The following is an 18,466-nucleotide window of genomic DNA, read 5'->3' as shown; positions in this document are numbered from 1 at the left end:
CGTGGATAGTAGGGGTATGGAGGGCTGTGGTTGATAGGAGTAGGCAGTTTTAATAGGTTTGGCAGGTACCAGATAGGCCAAAGGGCCTGTTTGTGTGCTGTACTTCTCCTTGGACTCTATATTCTAGACAAGAAAACATTACTACTAACCTCTGTTTTAGGTGAAATGAAGTCTCCTCATTTGATGCTCTTCCATTAGTGAGAACATTGCCTCTGACAAGTCATCCTTCTTTCAGTAAAATTGTCCCTTATTGTTCTAGACTTAAAGGAATACTTTGCCTCTGTTGACAGGACAGGTCTCTTAATACTGGAACAAATCTGGTAAGTTGTGCCATTAACTGCCTCCATCTCTATCGTACCCCTTCTCAGGTTACAGGTCAGACTGAATTTCTCAGCACTTCTGGCCTTGCATTTCAAGAAGGATATGGAGGCAGTGGGGAAGTTTCACCAGGATGGTGTGTGCTATCTTGGGTTGTTTTCCCTGGAGCTGAGGAGAGACCTTAAAGAAGAATAATGAGAGGGTAGACAGAGGTTGAAATGTCAAATGCTGGAGGGTGTGCATTTAAGGTGAGAGGGGTAAAATTTAAAGGAAATCTGTTTTTTTTTACACAGATCCGGGGATAGTGGTGAAAACAGATATGATAGTGGTGTTTAAGCTGTCAGACAGACACGGGGATATCAATCATGTACAGGCAGAGCGGATTTAGTTTAATTTGTTCTCATTTTGACATAGACTTTGTGGGTCGAAGGGCCGTACCTGCACACAACTGTTCCAAGTTCATTTGCTATAGAACTGGCGACACATTCACTCCACTCCTGCACGTACTCGTGTGTGTTTCCACCGGTGAATGTAGGCGCTCGCAGCCGGTGTAAGTCCCCTGTCGGGTCTGCGCACTCTGCTCTGTACTGCGGGGCTCCGGTCCCGGTGGTTCGGGAAGGAGGGTTGAACCCAGCTCCTCACCCCTCCCTCCCTCCCCCCCGGGGCTGCGGCAGTTGCCGTCCGCCCACTCGGTGAAGATGGCGGAGGTGCTGCCAGCGTCTCCTCGGCGCTCAGGTAAGGAGAGCGGCCACTGTCTCCATCGGCCGGCCGGGGTTGGGGGAGTGGGCTACGGGTGCGGGCGGTGTCTGCCGGGATGATAGGTACGGTCGCTACCCGGTTCAGTGACATCCATCGAAGGCAGCATTACGGCGAGGGCCACTGTGGTTTCCTGCAGGAACTGTCGTGTGGTCGTTCATTACAGGTACACGTATGACAGACATTACTGGAAGGCTCATTGCAGTTCTGGTATTTTCAGAGACTGCCGCGGTCATTCATTACGTACCCAAACGTGACTGGAATGGTCATTACAGCATTCTGCAAGGACGGCCATGTGGTTGTTCATTACAGCCAACTTCAGAGGCAGTCAGCGCGGCTCTGGTGTTTGAGGGTGTATAATAGGAGGCATAGTTATCACAGAGAGCATTACAGACATTTGCAAAAACTGTCAATTCGTTCAGTCCGGGGATGGAGGTTCCCGAAGGTGATGTTGGACTTTTAGTCCTCTAGCTCTTGACCTTTCTACCCGGGGTGGGTGGGGGGGGGGGAGATCTATGGAGTATTTCTACCCCCATTTATGCCTCTTATAATTTTAAAAAAAAGTCTGTTAGGTCTCAGGTCTCACTTGGTACGTGATACAGGATTATTACGGCTGAAGAAATAGGGGAAGAAGGTATATTTGCCCTTGTCAGTTCCTGGTTGCATCACTGTCTGGTTTGGGAGGGGGAGGTGCACGGCACGGGATCTGGAACAACTGCAGAGGATTTCAAACTTGGCCAACTCCATCATGCACACTAGTCTCCCCAGCATTGCTACCATCAGGGAGGAGGTACAGGAGCCTGAAGACACACATTCAATGTTTTAGGAACAGCTTCTTCCCCTCCACCATCAGATTTCTGAATGGACAATGAACAATAAACAATACCTCATTATTTTTGCTCTCTTTTTGCACTACTCATTTAATGTAATTTTCGTTTTAATTTATATTTCTGAACCCCTTTTTTTACTGGGCGTCTCTAGAGCTGCAGCTTGTTAGCCCCTCACAGACTCAGCTGCGAGAAGCACCTTTGTCAGACTCCGTACGTCCAGGGTAGGTTTGACCTGGGTCCAAACCCCGATTTGTGTAATGCTGTGTAATTTACTGCCCCCATGCAATCGCCCGTCAGCAAGAAATAACAGACCTTACACTGAACACAATTATAAAGAAAGTATACTTAAGAATGTTAACCAGTTATTACAGAAAGAACAAAAGAGTCCATCATAATTAAACAGTCAAATGTGCACATAAATTGGAGCTCATCTTGAACTTGTCTTTAACTCGTGCGCTGGATCCTCGTTCGGCATGAAGGCACACACTAGCTTCCGAATGTTGCTCAAAATCCATCATGAACAAACCCACGGGAGTATTGCTCCTTCCTCCTTGAAGCCATTCACCCGCACAAAGCACCTTGTGCGACAGGGACAGCATCCCCAGCCACCTTCCCTCCTGCCAAAAAGTGTCTGTCACAACAACTCCTCCAACCAGCATTCTGGAGAACCTTCTCACAATCCTACCACCCTGATAGGAATGTGGTGTCAGCCAAATCTGAGTAACAAAGCCCCTTAGCTCAGCTCAAACCTGGACAGGCTGAAAACAGGACAGTCTGCTCTTACAGAATGGCTAAATGATATTCCAACAACATGGCAGTAAAAATCTTAACCAGGGCATTGCATTTCTTATAGTCATTTATAGATTTCTTGTTTTGCACTGTATTACTGCTGAACAACACATTTTGTGACCAATATCAATGATAGTAAACTTGATTCTGATTTTGCCCCTTCCATCCCCATCTTCATCTCTTTATACTGGCAGTGGCAACAAGTTTTTTCAAAAGTGTTGCTGCATCAGAATTTTTTTTGTTTGTGAAAGACCGTTTGAAGCTGAACATAAATATAATTTCAGCCTACTTGTATCATGAAGGAATTTGAGAAACAAGAAATATATTTTATTGAATCCAATGCGTTCAGTTCCATAATGTTGCTGATGCTTTGCAGTAGTTCAACTAAGCTAAAAGTATTCTGTTGATGATTTACACTTGTGTTTGAGGCTTCTCACTTAAGTATCCAACAATAATCAGCTAGTATTGATGGATTCAAGTTGTCCTGATACCATTTCTCCATGACCGCAATGTCCTGGTGAAATCTTTCACCATGCTCATCACTGACAGCGCCAAGATTTGCAGGGAAGAAGTCTAAATGGGTATGCAAAAAGTGAACCTTTAATGGCATGTTGCACTTCATGGCATTATATGCTTGAAGCATGTAGTCAACCAGTTGCACGTAGTTTAGTGTCTATTTGCCAAGACAATTTTCAACAACATCCTTAAATGCCTTCTATGCAGTTTTCTCTGGTCCCACCAGAAGTTCTTTGAATTGCCTGTCATTGATGACCTGTTTGATTTGTGGGCCAACAACGATGTCTTTCTTGGCAACAGTTATTCTGACTTGAATTATGAACTGAAAGAACAAATGTAGGCGATTACAAAAATTGGTGCATGATAGGGGAATTTCATGGTGATTTTTGTGATCAGTAGCCCAAAATCCATAAGATACACCCAGAAGTATTCAGGAAGCAAACCCTTTGTTGTCCAGTGCAATCTTCTTCTACACTCTCAGTCGTGCTACAGGGTATTGAACCAAAACATCTGCTGTCCATCTTCTTCCACAGATGCTGCCTGGCCTGTTGGCTTCCTCCAGGTTGTTGTTCCAGATTTACAAAGCTTCTTGACCAGGGCTGTCTACAATAAGTGAAGAACATGAATCAATTTAGTAATGGGGTTCTTGAAAAGATGGGCGTAGGCTGCTGTTGTTCTTCTGGTGAAAGTGCTATAGTGCAGTTTGTTAGGGGGCTTCATGATTTAAACCCAGTGATGCTGAACAAACAGCAAAGTTTTAGAGGGATGTGTTCCCATGCACTGCAGCACTGGTCCTTGTTGGGCAGTACCATGGAAGTAACCTGGGTAGGTAACTGGTAGTTTTGTAGATGGAACACACTGTGCATTGGTGATGAAGTGGTGAATGGGGCCAATCAAGTGGGCTGCTCTGAATGGATAGATAGAATCATAGAGGCATACATTGTAGAAACAGGCTCTTTGGACCAACCAATCCACAGTGACCAAGATTCCCACTTGCCTGTGTTTGGCCTAACTCCCTGCAAGCTATTCCAGTCCATGTACCTGTCCGAGTGTTTTTTTTTAACGTTAATCATGTACACCAGTCTCAATCATGTCCTCTGGCACTTCATTCCATACAGAGACCACACTCTATGTGGTAAAATCTGCATCTCCAGTCCATTTTAAATCTTTCCCTTTCATCTTAAACCTATTGCCTCTAGTTCCTGATTTCCCCAACCCTGGTAAAATGACTATATGCATTCTCCATAAGATCATTCCCCATTTTCTTATGCTCCAATGAATAAAGTTCTTGCCTGCTCAACTTCTCTCTAACTCAGTTCCTTGAGTTCTGTCAACTATAGGTCTTTTGAATTATTGGAGCTGCACTCAACCAGGAAAATTCCATCACACTCTGACTTGTACCTTGTAGATAGTGGAGAGGCTTTGTGGTGTCAAGAGATGAATTACACATCATAGGACACCCATCTTCTGACATGTTCTTGTAGATGATGTATTAATGTAGCTGGTCCAGTTGGCAGTGTGGTTAATAATGGGACTTGGTGAAGGAAATGTCATTGAATTTTGTTGGAGATAGTGATTGCTTGACACTAATGTAAGATGAATATTATTTCTGTTTATCAGCTCATGCCTGAATGTTGACAAGAAGAGACTGCAGATGCTGGAATCTAAAACAAAAATACTCCAGTTGGTCAGGCAGAGGGATGGCGATATTTGGGGCTGAGAGATGGAAGCCAGTGTATCATGGCGGTGGGGGGGGGGGGGTGTCTGGCAGATGATAGGTGGAATCTGATGAGAGAAGTGGGTGGAGGAAATGATAAGCAGATGGAGTCTGGAGGGGGGAGGTAATAGGAAAGGTGAACCAAGGAAGAAGAAACTCAGGCAAATAGGTATTTTCATGCTGGGCATATGGATGATGGGAAAGGACTGGGAGAGGATGATGAGTCTAGCCAATGAGGAGAAAGGGGGTGGAAGAGGTGAACAGAGAGAAATCCTAGGTGGAAGATAGGAGTGGGAAAGGAACATAGAAGGGAGTGGGTTATCTGAATCCGGAAAATATCCGTACAATTGGGATGTCAGCTGGAAAATCCAATATCCTTACAATTGGGATGTCAGCTGGAAAATCCAATGTTCGTACTATTGGGATGTCAGCTGGAAAATCCAATGTTCGTATGACTAGGATGTCAGCTGGAAAATCCAATGTTTGTATGACTGGGATGTCAGCTGGAAAATCCAATGTTCGTACTATTGGGATGTCAGCTGGAAAATCCAATGTTTGTATGACTGGGATGTCAGCTGGAAAATCCAATGTTCGTACTATTGGGATGTCAGCTGGAAAATCCAATGTTCGTACAATTGGGATGTCAGCTGGAAAATCCAATGTTCGTACTATTGGGATGTCAGCTGGAAAATCCAATGTTTGTATGACTGGGATGTCAGCTGGAAAATCCAATGTTCGTACTATTGGGATGTCAGCTGGAAAATCCAATGTTTGTATGACTGGGATGTCAGCTGGAAAATCCAATGTTCGTACTATTGGGATGTCAGCTGGAAAATCCAATGTTCATACTATTGGGATGTCAGCTGGAAAATCCAATGTTCATACTATTGGGATGTCAGCTGGAAAATCCAATGTTCGTACTATTGGGATGTCAGCTGGAAAATCCAATGTTTGTATGACTGGGATGTCAGTTGGAAAATCCAGTGTTCATACGACTGGGTTATCAGCTGCCCAGCTGGAATATGAGTTGCTGTTCTTCTAGTTTGCCATTGGCAGTGAAGGAGGCTGAAGACAGATATGTTGGTGGGGAAATGGCAAAGGGAATAAAAATGACACACAGCTGGTTGTCCACTATGGATTGAGTGCTTCATAAAGCAATTGTTTGTCCACACTTGCCTATGTAGTGAGGCACGTTAGGGACACTGATCAGGTTGTAAGAGATGTACATGATATCTCTGCTCACCTGGAAGAGCAGTTTATGCCCCTATGTGGTGGTGAGAGAGGTAGAGTAGTGAAAGTGTTGCTCCTACAGTGGGATGGGTGAGTGCAGGGGTTAGGAGGGATGAATGGACTATGCATGATGGAGAGAAACATCTTATTCTCAAAATAAGTATTTCCATTCCAGGCCAATTGAGATATTCTCCTTCCTTAGAAGCAGGAAGAGAAATGTCTGAGGCAGTAAATAAGTGAACAGAATTGACAGTAAGGTCAATAAGCCTTCATCTAAACACCAATTATTAGGGCTAATTTCTCTGGAGCTTATGGATTTGAGAATCTCAGTTAAAGTGCAGAGATAAGCTTACTCAGTAACACTACCGGCCTTTGAGGAATCCACACTCAGTTTGATGTCCTTTTGGTAAAGCATGCTAATTGTTTGTGTTTTTAGATGTCCACCAATCAAAGAGAGATGATCGACAGAGACTAGCTAAAGAAAGGCGAGAGGAGCGAGACAGATCTTTGGGTAAGTCCGATAATGTTGCTTCTCAGCTTGTGATGGAGTGTGTGATCAGAGTCAAGGCTGGCCTGGGAGGCAGCTTCCCAAATCCATAAAGTTGCCATTAATGCTGCAGTGCTCTCTGGAGATCAGTGATTTTCAGCCACTCCTGATTAAAGTGAACCTGTTGTCATTTCTATAATAATAGAACACAAAGAGCAGAGCACAAGAGCAGGCCCTTCAACACATGATGCCAAACCAAACTAAACTCTTTTGCCAGCTCATGATCTATTTCCCTCATTCCCTGCGTATTCTTTTGTCCAAACACCACCACAGTACCTGTTCCCACCGCTACCCAGGCAGCCCACAACAGGCACCTACCACTTTCTGTGCCCCACACATCTCTTTTTGAACTCCACCCCCCACTCATCTTGTGATTTTATACACCTCTGTACAGTCAATCCTCAATCTCCTTTGCTCCAAGGAATAAAATCATAGTTCAGCCTCTCCCTGTAACTAAGGCCCTGGCATCATTCTCGTAAATTTTCTCTGCACTCTTTTCTGGTGTAATGATGTCTTTTCTATAGCATGGCAACCAAAACTGAACATAAGTGTGGTTTCACCAATATCTTGTACAATTTCTAACCAAAGGCTTGTGAAGTCTTCAATGACGTGCACCTTGGTAGATTAGTTATTCCTTGCAGCAACGTTGTTTGGTGAACTCTGTTTGAGGTATGGTTTGTGCACTTGATCCTGTCTCCTGTGTGCTCAGCCGTGAGAGAGCAGCAAATCCTGCAGAAGGAGAGAAAGGCTCGCCTGCTCTACGAGAAGCAGATGGAGGAGCGCTGGAGGAAGCTAGAGGAGCAGCGTCAACGCGAAGAGCAGCGCAGGGTGGCTGTAGAGGAGAAAAGAAGGCAGAGGTTTGAAGAAGATAAGGTGAGTGTCTGTATCATTTATTTTCTGTTTTTGCAACATGGGAAAAGCTCCTTCAGCCCAATGCTGATGATGGTGTTCCCCCCCCCACCCCACCCCACCAAGCTGGTTTCTTTTGCCTGCATTTGACCCATTTCCCTCTAAACCTTTCTATCTAGGCACCTAATATGTTGGGAAGGATTATGGGTTAGCGTAGTTGATGCCCTGTGTGTAACCTCGACTAAGTCCTGCACGATGGGAAATCTAAGTCACCTTGGATTGTGGCAGGCCACAACAAGGACACGGAGCTGCAAAGGACAAAAGAGATCAGATGAAATATGTTGTTACTGAGCAGTACATAAGATGCTGGAGGAACTCAGTGAGCCAGGCGGAATCTGTGGGAGAAATTAAACAGTCCAAATCTTGAGTTAAGTCTCATCTTCTGGACTGATTAGAGAGAAGACAATAGGAGTAAAGAGTTGGGGAGAAGGGTGGTTTAGGAGCTGCTAAGCAATAAGTGGATCCAGGATGGGGGGGGGGGGTGATAGACAGATGGGGGTAGGAAGATTTAGAATAGTAATAGGAGATCATGGGTGGAAGTGACAAGGAGCTGCAGATGATGGAAAGGAAGGTGGAGCATGGAACCAAAAGAGGGGAGGTAGGGAGGGCAGGTAAGAACAGTAGGGGGAGGAGTATGTGGGGTATGGGCAGATGGAGTGGGTGGAGAAGGGGTAAGAGATGGGATGAAAGGGGGCAGGATATGTGCAGGAGGATTTGGATGGATCAATAAGATCAAGAAGTGTGACAGAGGAGAGCAGTTTACCCGAACTTGGAGATTATTCCACTGGGTTGTATTCTACCCAGGCAGAATATGAGAAGATTTATGAGGATATTGCCAGGACTTGAGGGATTGAGTTATAGACGGAGTTTGAGTTATATACGGAGATTGAGTTATAGACGGAGATTGAGCAGACTAGGACTGCATTGACTGGAGCAGAAGAGACTGAAAGTAAACCTTCAAAGTAATATAAAATTACCTGGGGAAGCAGCAGTGGCCGTGCCTCTGGCCCTGTGCCTCAGAAAGGTAGGGAAAGAAGAGGAAGGGAGTAGTGATAGGGGACTTTATAGTTAGGGGGTCAGACAGGCGATTCTGTGGACGCAGGAAAGAAACTCAGGATCTGGGATGTTTCTGATCATGTTCAAGATATCCTGCGGTGGGAGGGAGAACAGCCAGAGGTCATGGTACATATTGGTACCAATGACATAGGTGGGAAAAGGGAAGAGGCCCTGAAAAAAGATTCCAGGGAGTTAGGAAGGAAGTTGAGAAGCAGGACTGCCAAGGTAGTAATCTCTGGATTACTGTCTGTGCAATGTGATAGGAATAGAATGAGGTGGAGGATAAATGTGAGGCTGAAGGATTGGAGCAGGGGGCAGGGATTCAGATTTCTGGATCATTGGGACCTCTTTTGGGACAGGTGTGACTTGTAAAAAAGGACAGGTTGTACTTGAATCCTAGGGGGACCAACGTCCTGGTGGGGAGGTTTGCTAAGGCTAACAGGGAAAGTTTAAACTAGAATTGTTGGGGGGTGGGAACCACTGAAGAGACTTGGAAAGAGGAGGTTGGCTCTCAAGTAGAGCTAAAGCTTGTAGATAGTGTGAGAGGGAGGATAGGCAGGTGATAGAGAAGGGACAAGTTCAGACGGAGGGTTTGAGATGTGTCTATTTTAATGCAAAGAGTATTGTGAGAGTTTAGAGCGCGGATCAGTACTTGGAGATATGATGTGGTGGCCATTATGGAGACTTGGATGGCTCAGGGACAGGAATGGTTACTGCAAGTGCCGGGTTTTAGATGTTTCAGAAAGGACAGGGAGGGAAGCAAAAGAGGTGGGGGCGTGGCACTGTTGATCAGAGATAGTGTCATGGCTGCAGAACAAGTGGACGTCATGGAAGGATTATCTACAGAGTCTCTGTGGATGGAGGTTAGAAACAGGAAAGGGTCAATAACTTTACTGGGTGATTTTTATAGGCCGCCCAATAGTAACAGGGATATTGAGGAGCAAATAGGGAAACAGATCCTGGAAAGGTGTAATAATAACAGAGTTGTCGTGATGGGAGATTTTAATTTCCCAAATATCGATTGGCATCTCCCTAGAGCAAAGGGTTTAGATGGGGTGGAGTTTGTTAGGTGTGTTCAGGAAGGTTTCTTGACACCATATGTAGATAAGCCTACAAGAGGAGAGGCTGTACTTGATTTGGTATTAGGAAATGAACCTGGTCAGGTGTCAGGTCTCTCAGTGGGAGAGCATTTTGGAGACGGTGATCATAATTCTATCTCCTTTACAATAGCATTGGAGAGAGATAGGAACAGACAAGTTAGAAAAGTGTTTAATTGGAGTAAGGGGAATTATGAGGCTATCAGGCAGGAAATTGGAGGCTTAAATTGGAAACAGATGTACTCAGGGAAAAGTACAGAAGAAATGTGGCAAATGTTCAGGGGATATTTGTATGGAGTTCTGCATAGGTACGTTCCAATGAGACAGGGAAGTTATGGTAAGGTACAGGAACCGTGGTGTACAAAGGCTGTAATAAATCTAGTCAAGAAGAAAAGAAAGGCTTACAAAAGGTTCAGAGAGCTAGGTAATGTTAGAGATCTAGAAGATTACAAGGCTAACAGGAAGGAACTTAAAAAGGAAATTAGGAGAGCCAGAAGGGGCCATGAGAAGGCCTTGGCGGGCAAGATTAAGGAAAACCCCAAGGCGTTCTACAAGTATGTGAAGAGCAAGAGGATAAGACATGAAAGAATAGGACCCATCAAGTGTGACAGTGGGAAAGTGTGTATGGAACCAGAGGAAATAGCAGAGGTACTTAATGAATACTTTACTTCAGTATTCAAAATGGAAAAGGATCTTCATGATTGTAGTGATGACTTGCAGTAGACTGAAAATCTTGAGCATGTAGATATTAAGAAAAAGGATGTGCTGGAGCTTTTGGAAAGCATCAAGTTGGATAAGTCACAGGGACCGGATGAGATGTACCCCAGGCTACTGTGGGAGGCGAGGGAGGAGATTGCTGAGCCTCTGACAATGATCTTTGCATCATCAATGGGGACGGGAGAGGTTCCGGAGGATTGGAGGGTTGCGGATGTCTTTCCCTTATTCAAGAAAGGGAGTAGAGATAGCCCAGGAAATTACAAACCAGTGAGAATTACTTCAGTGGTTGGTAAGTTGATGGAGAAGATCCTGAGAGGCAGGATTTATGAACGTTTGGAGAGGCATAATATGATTAGGAATATTCAGCATGGCTTTGTCAAAGGCAGGTGATGCCCTACGAGCCTGATTGAATTTTTTGACGATGTGACTAAACACATCGATGAAGGAAGAGCAGTAGATGTCATGTACATGGATGGACAAGGCATTGGACAAGATACCCCATGCAAGGCTTATTGAGAAAGTAAGGAGGCATGGGATCCAAGGGGACATTGCTTTGTGGAGCTAGAACTGGCTTGCCCACAGAAGGCAAAGAGTGGCTGTAGACAGGTCATATTCTGCATGGAGGTTGGTGACCAGTGGTGTGCCTCAGGGATCTGATCTGGGACCCTTACTCTTTGTGATTTTTATAAATGACCTGGATGAGGAAGTGGAGGGATGGGTTAGTAAGTTTGCTAATGACACAAAGATTGGAGGTGTTGTGGATGGTATGGAGGGTTGTCAGAGGTTACAGCGAGACATTGAAAAGATGCAAAACTGGGCTGAGAAGTGGCAGATGGAGTTCAACCCAGATAAGTGTGAAGTGGTTCATTTTGGTAGATCAAATATAGTGGCAGAATATAGTATTAATGGTAAGACTCTTGGCACTGTGAAAGATCAGAGGGATCTTGGGGTCCGAGTCCAAAGGACGCTCAAAGCAGCTGCATAGGCTGACTTTGTGGTTAAGAATGCATATGGTGTATTGGCCTTCATTAATCGTGGAATAGATTTCAGGAGCCGAGAGGTAATGTTGCAGCTACATAGGACCCTGGTCTGACCCCTCTTGGAGTACTGTGCTCAGTTCTGGTCGCCTCACCTCAGGAAGGATGTGGAAACCATGGAGGAGATTTACAAGGATAGTACCTGGATTGGGGAAAATGCCTTATGAAAATAAGTTGAGTGAACTTGGCCTTTTCTCCTTGGAGTGATGGAGGATGAGCGATGACCTGATAGAGGTGTATAAGATGATGAGAGGCATTGATCATGTGGATAGTCAGAGGCTTTTTCCCAGGGCTGAAGTGGTTGCCACGAGAGGACTCAGGTTTAAGGTGCTGGAAAGTAGATACAGAGGAGATGTCAGGGGTAAGTTTTTTTTTACTCAAAGTGGTGAGTGTGTGGAATGGGCTGCCGGAAACGGTGGTTGAGGTGGATATGATAAGGTCTTTTAAGAGACTTTTGGATAGGTACATGGAGCTTAGGAAAATAGAGGGCTATGGGTAAGCCTAGTAATTTCTAAGGTCGGGACATGTTCAGCACAGCTTTGTGGGCTGAAGGGCCTGTATTGTGCTGTAGGTTTCCTATGTTCCTATGTAAAATTAGGAGGCATAGGTAGGGTGAATTCACACAGCCTTTTTCCCTGCTTTGGAGAATGAAGAACTAGAGGACTTAGGTTTAGTGTGAGAGACTTAATAGGAAATTGAGGGGCATCTTTGTCACCCAGTATGTAAGCAACTGCCAGAGAAAAGGGTTGAAGCATGTACATTAGCAACATTGAAAAGGTACTAAGACACTTACTGTACTTGGAGAAGAAAGGTTTTGAGGGATGTGGGCCAAATGCAGGCAAATAGGACTCTCCTAGATGGACACCTTGGTCAGCACGAGTGAGTATAGTTTCTGTGTGGTTTTATTCCAAAACTCTAAGTGGAAGGGGAAAAGTGGAGATTGGAATATAAATAATGGACAAGATTAAGGAAAATTCCAAAGCATTTTATAAGCATATTCAGGGCAAGAGTAGGACTTATTAGGGGCCGAAGAGGTAACCTGCATGTGAGGCTAGAGGGGATTGGTAAGGTCTTAAATTCTCAGTCCTGACAAAGGGTCTCGGCCCAAAACGTTGATTGCTCATTTCAACGGATGCTGCCTGACCTGCTGAGTTCATCCAGCTTGTTTGTACAGTTGATTTGACCACAGCATCTGCAGTGTACTTTGTGTTTTGTGTATTTATTTGTATTCACTAAGGAAAAGAACATTGTAGCTGGAGAATTCAGTGAAGGACACAGTAAAATTCCAGAAAATGTTACCATTAAAAAGGAAGTTCTAAGTATTTTAGCAGCATTAAAAGTGGATAAATCCTCAAGGTCTGATGAGATATAATTTCAAACTGCTATGGGAGGCAAAAGACAAAACTTTTAAGTCTCCTCTGGCCAAGATGAGGTATGAGTTGAGAGCAAGTGTAATACCATCACTGAAGGGATAAATCGGGTAACTACAGGCCAGGTGAGTCTAAATGATAGGGAAGTTCCTGTGAAAAATAAATCTGAGGGATGGGATTAATTTACACTTGGAAGAGCAAGAGTTAATCAAAGATAAAAAGCATGCTTTTTTCAAGGAGATCCTGTCTGACCAATTTCAATGAGTTTTCAGACGGCTAACAAAATGATAAGTACAGGTGTTGATGTAGTCTACGGAGGCTACAAGAAGGTCACATTTTGGGGACAGTTTACGACCCATGGAATTGAGGGCAAACTGGATCCAAAACTGACTTGGCTGTAAGAGCCAGTGAGTGATGGTAGGGTTAGGGTTGTCTTTGTAATTGGAACCAGTGACTCGTGGTGTATCACAGAGATAATTGCAGGGATCTTATTGTTTGTTGGTCTGTTTATTTTGCGCTAATAGTATCAATAGGAATGGAAGAGATGTGATAAGTAAGTTTGCAGATGACTCAGAAATTGGGGATCTTGTTAACAGTGATCAGTGTGGTCTTGGGCTGTAGGATGTTATTTGATTAGTTGGTAAGATAGATGAATTTAATGTGAGGTGATGCTCTTTGGAGGATTAATAATGGCAGGTCTAATTAATGAACAGTGGGGACAAGGAGTATTGAGTAACTGAGGGACTCGGTGTACAAGTACAAGGCAGCCCAGGTAAGTGGTGATATTGTGGTGAAGAAAGAAAACAGGAGAAGCAAGAGGCATCTGGAGTAACAAACAATCTGTTGGAAGAACTCATTTGGTCAAGAAGCATCTGCACAAGGAAGTGAATTGCCAACGTTTTGAGTAGAAACCCTGCATCATGACTATGGTACTTGCCTTCATTATCCAGGGCATGGAATGTAAGGGCAAGGCTGTAAAGTTAGGACACACTGCTGGGGTGCTGTGTCACTGCACTATAGGAAGGATGTAATTACACTGAAGAGATTAACTAGGATGTTGCCTGGATTGAAGAACTTTAGCTATGGAGAGAGATTGGATAGGCTGGGCTTCTTTTCCCAGGAACAAAGGAGGCTGAGAGGGGATTTGATGGAGGTGGACAAAATTATGCGGAGCACAGGTACAGTAGGTAATAGGAAAGCTTTCTCCGTGACCTCTGATCAAAATCCATTGAGATCAGGTTTAAGATCATGGGAAAGAGGGATCTGAGGAAGAACGTTTCATCCAAAAGATATTGGCTCTGGATAATAGGGCTGGTGGAGCAGACACTCACTACATTTAAGAAGTGCTTAAATCACTAAGTTATATAAGGCAATGGGCAGGCACAGTCGTCTGCATGGAGATGTGAGGCAGAAGGGTCTATTTCTGTGCTATATGACTCAATGATTCTGTGACTCTCAGGCCTGGATAAGCATAATGTTACACCATCCAAAACAAAATATTTCCCTTAATTGTTACACCACATATCACATATTGTCATATATACAAAAATGCAAATATCATGCTCGAATGATGAAGTTTTGAGTACTGGAAGAGGGATATATTATGGCAAATGTAGAGAGTGAATGTCAGATCTGGAGTGCCTAGAACATCAAACAGAACAGCACAGGGAAAAGGCCTTTCAGCCCATCATGTCTGTACTGACCATGACACAAAATTAAGCTCTACATCTGCCTTCACATGTGCTACATGCCTCCATTCCCTGACTGTGTTTGACTAAATCTCTCTGAAACATGACTATTATATCTGCTTCCATCACCTCTCCTGGAAATTCATTCCAGGCACCTACCACTATGTAGATTTCTTTATGCTTTCTCGCTCTCATATTAAACCCATGCTCTCTAGTATTTGACATTTCCATCCTAGGGAAGATGCCTCATAATATTATATACTTCTATCAGGTTTCCCCTCAGCCGAAGATGCTCTAGAAAAAGCAATCCAAGTTTGTTTATTCTCCTTGTATCTGACACACTCGAGTCCAGGCATCATCCTGGTGAAACTCCGGTACACGCTTTCTGAAGCTTCCACCTCCTTCCTGTAATACAGCGCCCAGACATGCACACTTAAAATGTAGCCTCAGCAAAGCTTTATCCAGCTGCAACACGACTTCCTGACTTTTATATGCAACATTCAACCATGGAAGGCAAGCCTGCTACACATCTTCTTTACCACCCTGCGACTTGTTTTGCCTCTTTCTGAGAACTGTGGACTTGCACCCCTAGACCCTTTTGGATATCAGATCTTTTAACAGTGCTATCTTTCATTACAGGATGCTGGGTGGAGATGTGTCTCTACCAAAGGAGGTGTGAGATGCTCCTTCCCTCTGCTAGCCTTGGGCAAGGAGTAGCACCTGCTTAGCCCCTTGATCAGGGTCATGTGAAGCCATGGGAGCAACTGGTAGATGGTCGTATGAGCAGACAGTGCACTTCCCAAATTCTGGTTATGTGGCCAGTGACACCAGGCACACAACCTTGGAAGAGTATTGATAATAGCTGAGGTCAACAAGTTGTAAAACACTGCCCAGAAGAAGGCAATGGCAAACCGCTTCTTCAGAAAAATTTGGCAAGTACAATGGATAGAGCAAAGAATAGAAGAGCTTCTTCATTATAAACAGATGGAAGACCTTACGGCAAAGCACATAACGATGACGATGATGATGGTGTCTTTTATTACAGTATGTGGTTTCTGTCCCTTTATGCAAGAAAGGATACTTGCCATGGAGATAGGGCAAACGTCTCTCCTGGTCACCCCAGTGATCTGCCTGCAATTCTGTTTTGGAATGGAGGTGCCTTTACCTGCAGCCAACTACTTCTGCCAGCCAGGCGACTTTGCCTGGCTGTCATTGGTTTAATAGGGAGGAGAGAAGTGCCACTTATTGGAAGTGTCTGGTGTATGCTGTCTTCTTTCACAGAAGTTCAATGGTTGACAGTTTACTGCTCAATTTTCTGAGGAACCGCAACATGTCCAGTTAATTTAATGCAGATGCAAGTCAGCAATTGGAGTGAAGAGTGCCATGACAGAACTGTTTCACTGACATCTGGAAGCCCTCCCGACACAGTCACAAACGTATTAAATGCGAAATGATTTGCCTTTCCAAATATCTGTAATGTGGTATGAACATTGCATAAAAAAGTCAATGAGGGTGACTGGTGAGTCATTAAAACTGAAAAGGCTTACATTGATTATTTATGATTATTTTCCAAAGGGACTGCTTTAGGCAGGGAAATTTGTCAATTATCTGCACTTGTACTGTTCACCAATACAGCATGTGAACCAGCTGTTTGGAGTGGAATTAGCTGATGACTTTAGCTTTCTCAGTAGTGATGTCCTTCCTGTTCCTGAAATGAGATTGGGTTCTTATCTGGAGCATTACAAGCAGTATATTCAGTAGTGATATCCTTCCGGTTCCTGAAATGAGATTGGGTTCTTATCATTACAAGCAGTATATTCAATCTCCTCTCCTATCGGATTCCTCCTTCTTCTGCCCTTTACTTTTTCCATTGATCACCTTCCAGCTTCACCCTTCTCCCCTCTACCACCCACCCCCTTCACCCTCACCTGGTCTCACCTACCACCTTCAAGCTTGTACTGCTTCTCCTCCCCCACCTTCTTACTCTGGCATCTGCCCCTTCCTTACAAGTCCAAATGAAGTGTCTCATTCCAAAACGTCAACTGTTTATTTCCCTCCATATTTATTCTGTTTATTTCCTGCTTGACCTGTTGAGTTCCTCCAGCATTTTGTGTGTGTTGCAGTATGTGTAAGACAGGTCCGCAACTATGCAAAGACTTGTATCTTTCTCCTCATTTAATTGTCTTATCGTACTTGTTAAATTGTGAAATTGACTTGTTGGTGAGCATTGACTTTAAACTGTTATTATTTGGTTGCACCCTAGATTTTGAGTAAGATTTTGGTATCAGCGGGAGTCTCATCTGAAACGTTGACTGCTTATTCCCCTCCATAGATTCTGCCTGACTTGCTGAACTCCTCCAGCATGTTGCTTGTGTTGCTCAAGATTTCGAGCCCCTGTAGAATCTCTTGGTCGAGAGGCTTTAGACTTGTCGCTGACTCTGCATTAGTGGGAGAGTGTGGATGTGTGGAGTGTGTAGGGGACCATCCAATAATCCCAGTCAGTGTGAAGGATCTCTTGGAAATGGTTTGGAGGATTAGTTGGTCAGTTACCATCATCCTGCAGAGCACAGAACAATACAGCACAGAAATAGGCCCTTCGTCTCACTGACTCTGCACTGAACACAATGCCAAATTAAACTAAAACCCTTCAACCTGTCCACTTGCCTGTCTATCAGCATCTTAAACACCAACACATCTGAGAATCTCTTTCTGGCATGTACCTGGCATGTAAAATCAATTTGCCCTGGACATCTCCTTTAAAATGTCTCCCTTTCAGCCTAGATAGTTCTCCTTTCCACCAAACTAATATAAACTGTGTTGTAAATGACCTCATTACCCATGGTGTTGGTATATTTCCTACTTCAGTTGAAGTAGATTTCATCATGGGCACCTTGTGATGGGAAAGCTGCCATGTTATTCTAAATCCTGCCTTCCTGCTACTTGCTCTATAGGTGTGAATGCTTGGGCTGCAGAACAGAGTCCTTCATATCTTCTTCCGGATATAGTTGAGAACATTGCTTAGGGTGCTGCTGTGGGGTCAGTTCCAGTGCTGTAGTGAGAGGTGGGTATGTGTTGTTCTTCCCCACCTCCACCCATGACTCTCCCAGCTGGTGAACCAGGAAAATGGCAACCCATGCCAGACAAATACAATGAATCACACAACTGGGGAAATTTGAAGTTTGGTTATTTTTTTGGGTTGGTGTAGGGGTAGGGGTGAGGATCTGCCATTTCACAAAAATGCTGACTTTCATGCCCTGTTTCATTTAATTAAACTGTAGTTTTAACAGCTGCTATTCAGTAATTACGTTTGGAACCTGTAACACTCTAGATAAGATCACAATGTCAGGAACTGGAAGGACATCACTGCTGAGATAGCTGAAGTCATCAATTAATTCTATCCTGAACAAAACAGCTCCTTCTTTTATAAACCCCAAGAGAGCAGGAAGATTGATGAAGTTGTGTAGAAGTCTGTCAAATGATACAGCAGATATTGATCATGGGCAGAGAAATGGCAGATGGAAATTAATCTGGGCAAGTGACAATTTGGGAGCTGGAAGATACACTGTTAACGGCAGAATCATGTACACGGGGACCTTGGGGTCCAGTATGTAGCTCCTGAAAATGGCCGTGCAAATGGATAGGGTGGTAAAGAAGCCTTATGGCCTGCTTAACTTTAATGGTTGTGGTAATGAAGATAAGATTGGAGAAGTCATGTTGCAGCTAAATGAACGTTTTGTTCGACTGTATTGGAATATTGTGTACAATTCAGCTTGTCCCATCACAGGAAGGTTGTGGAGGCTTTGTAATGATGCAGAAGAGATTTACCTGTTGCTGCCTGGAGAAGAGAGAATGCGATATGAGGAGAGGTTGACAAGCTGGCTTGTTTCCT

General features: G+C 44.1%; 1 protein-coding gene across 1 annotated transcript in view; it reads left to right on the top strand.

Moving 5' to 3' along the window:
* Positions 1 to 956: 956 nt before the first annotated feature.
* LOC132392147 (MAP7 domain-containing protein 2-like) overlaps positions 957 to 18,466 on the top strand; it is a 254,808-nt gene continuing 237,298 nt past the window's right edge. The window contains exons 1-3 of the mRNA XM_059965996.1: positions 957 to 1,053; positions 6,593 to 6,667; positions 7,413 to 7,576. Of these exons, the coding sequence (XP_059821979.1) occupies positions 1,017 to 1,053; positions 6,593 to 6,667; positions 7,413 to 7,576 (276 nt within the window). The 5' untranslated portion in view covers positions 957 to 1,016. The remainder of the gene's footprint in view (positions 1,054 to 6,592; positions 6,668 to 7,412; positions 7,577 to 18,466) is intronic.

Source organism: Hypanus sabinus, chromosome 4 (genome assembly GCF_030144855.1).
Source record: "Hypanus sabinus isolate sHypSab1 chromosome 4, sHypSab1.hap1, whole genome shotgun sequence".
In the NCBI taxonomy this organism is placed as follows: Eukaryota; Metazoa; Chordata; class Chondrichthyes; order Myliobatiformes; family Dasyatidae; genus Hypanus; species Hypanus sabinus.
The sequence above is the reverse complement of the archived record's forward strand: the minus strand, read 5'-3'. Positions and strand labels throughout refer to the sequence as shown.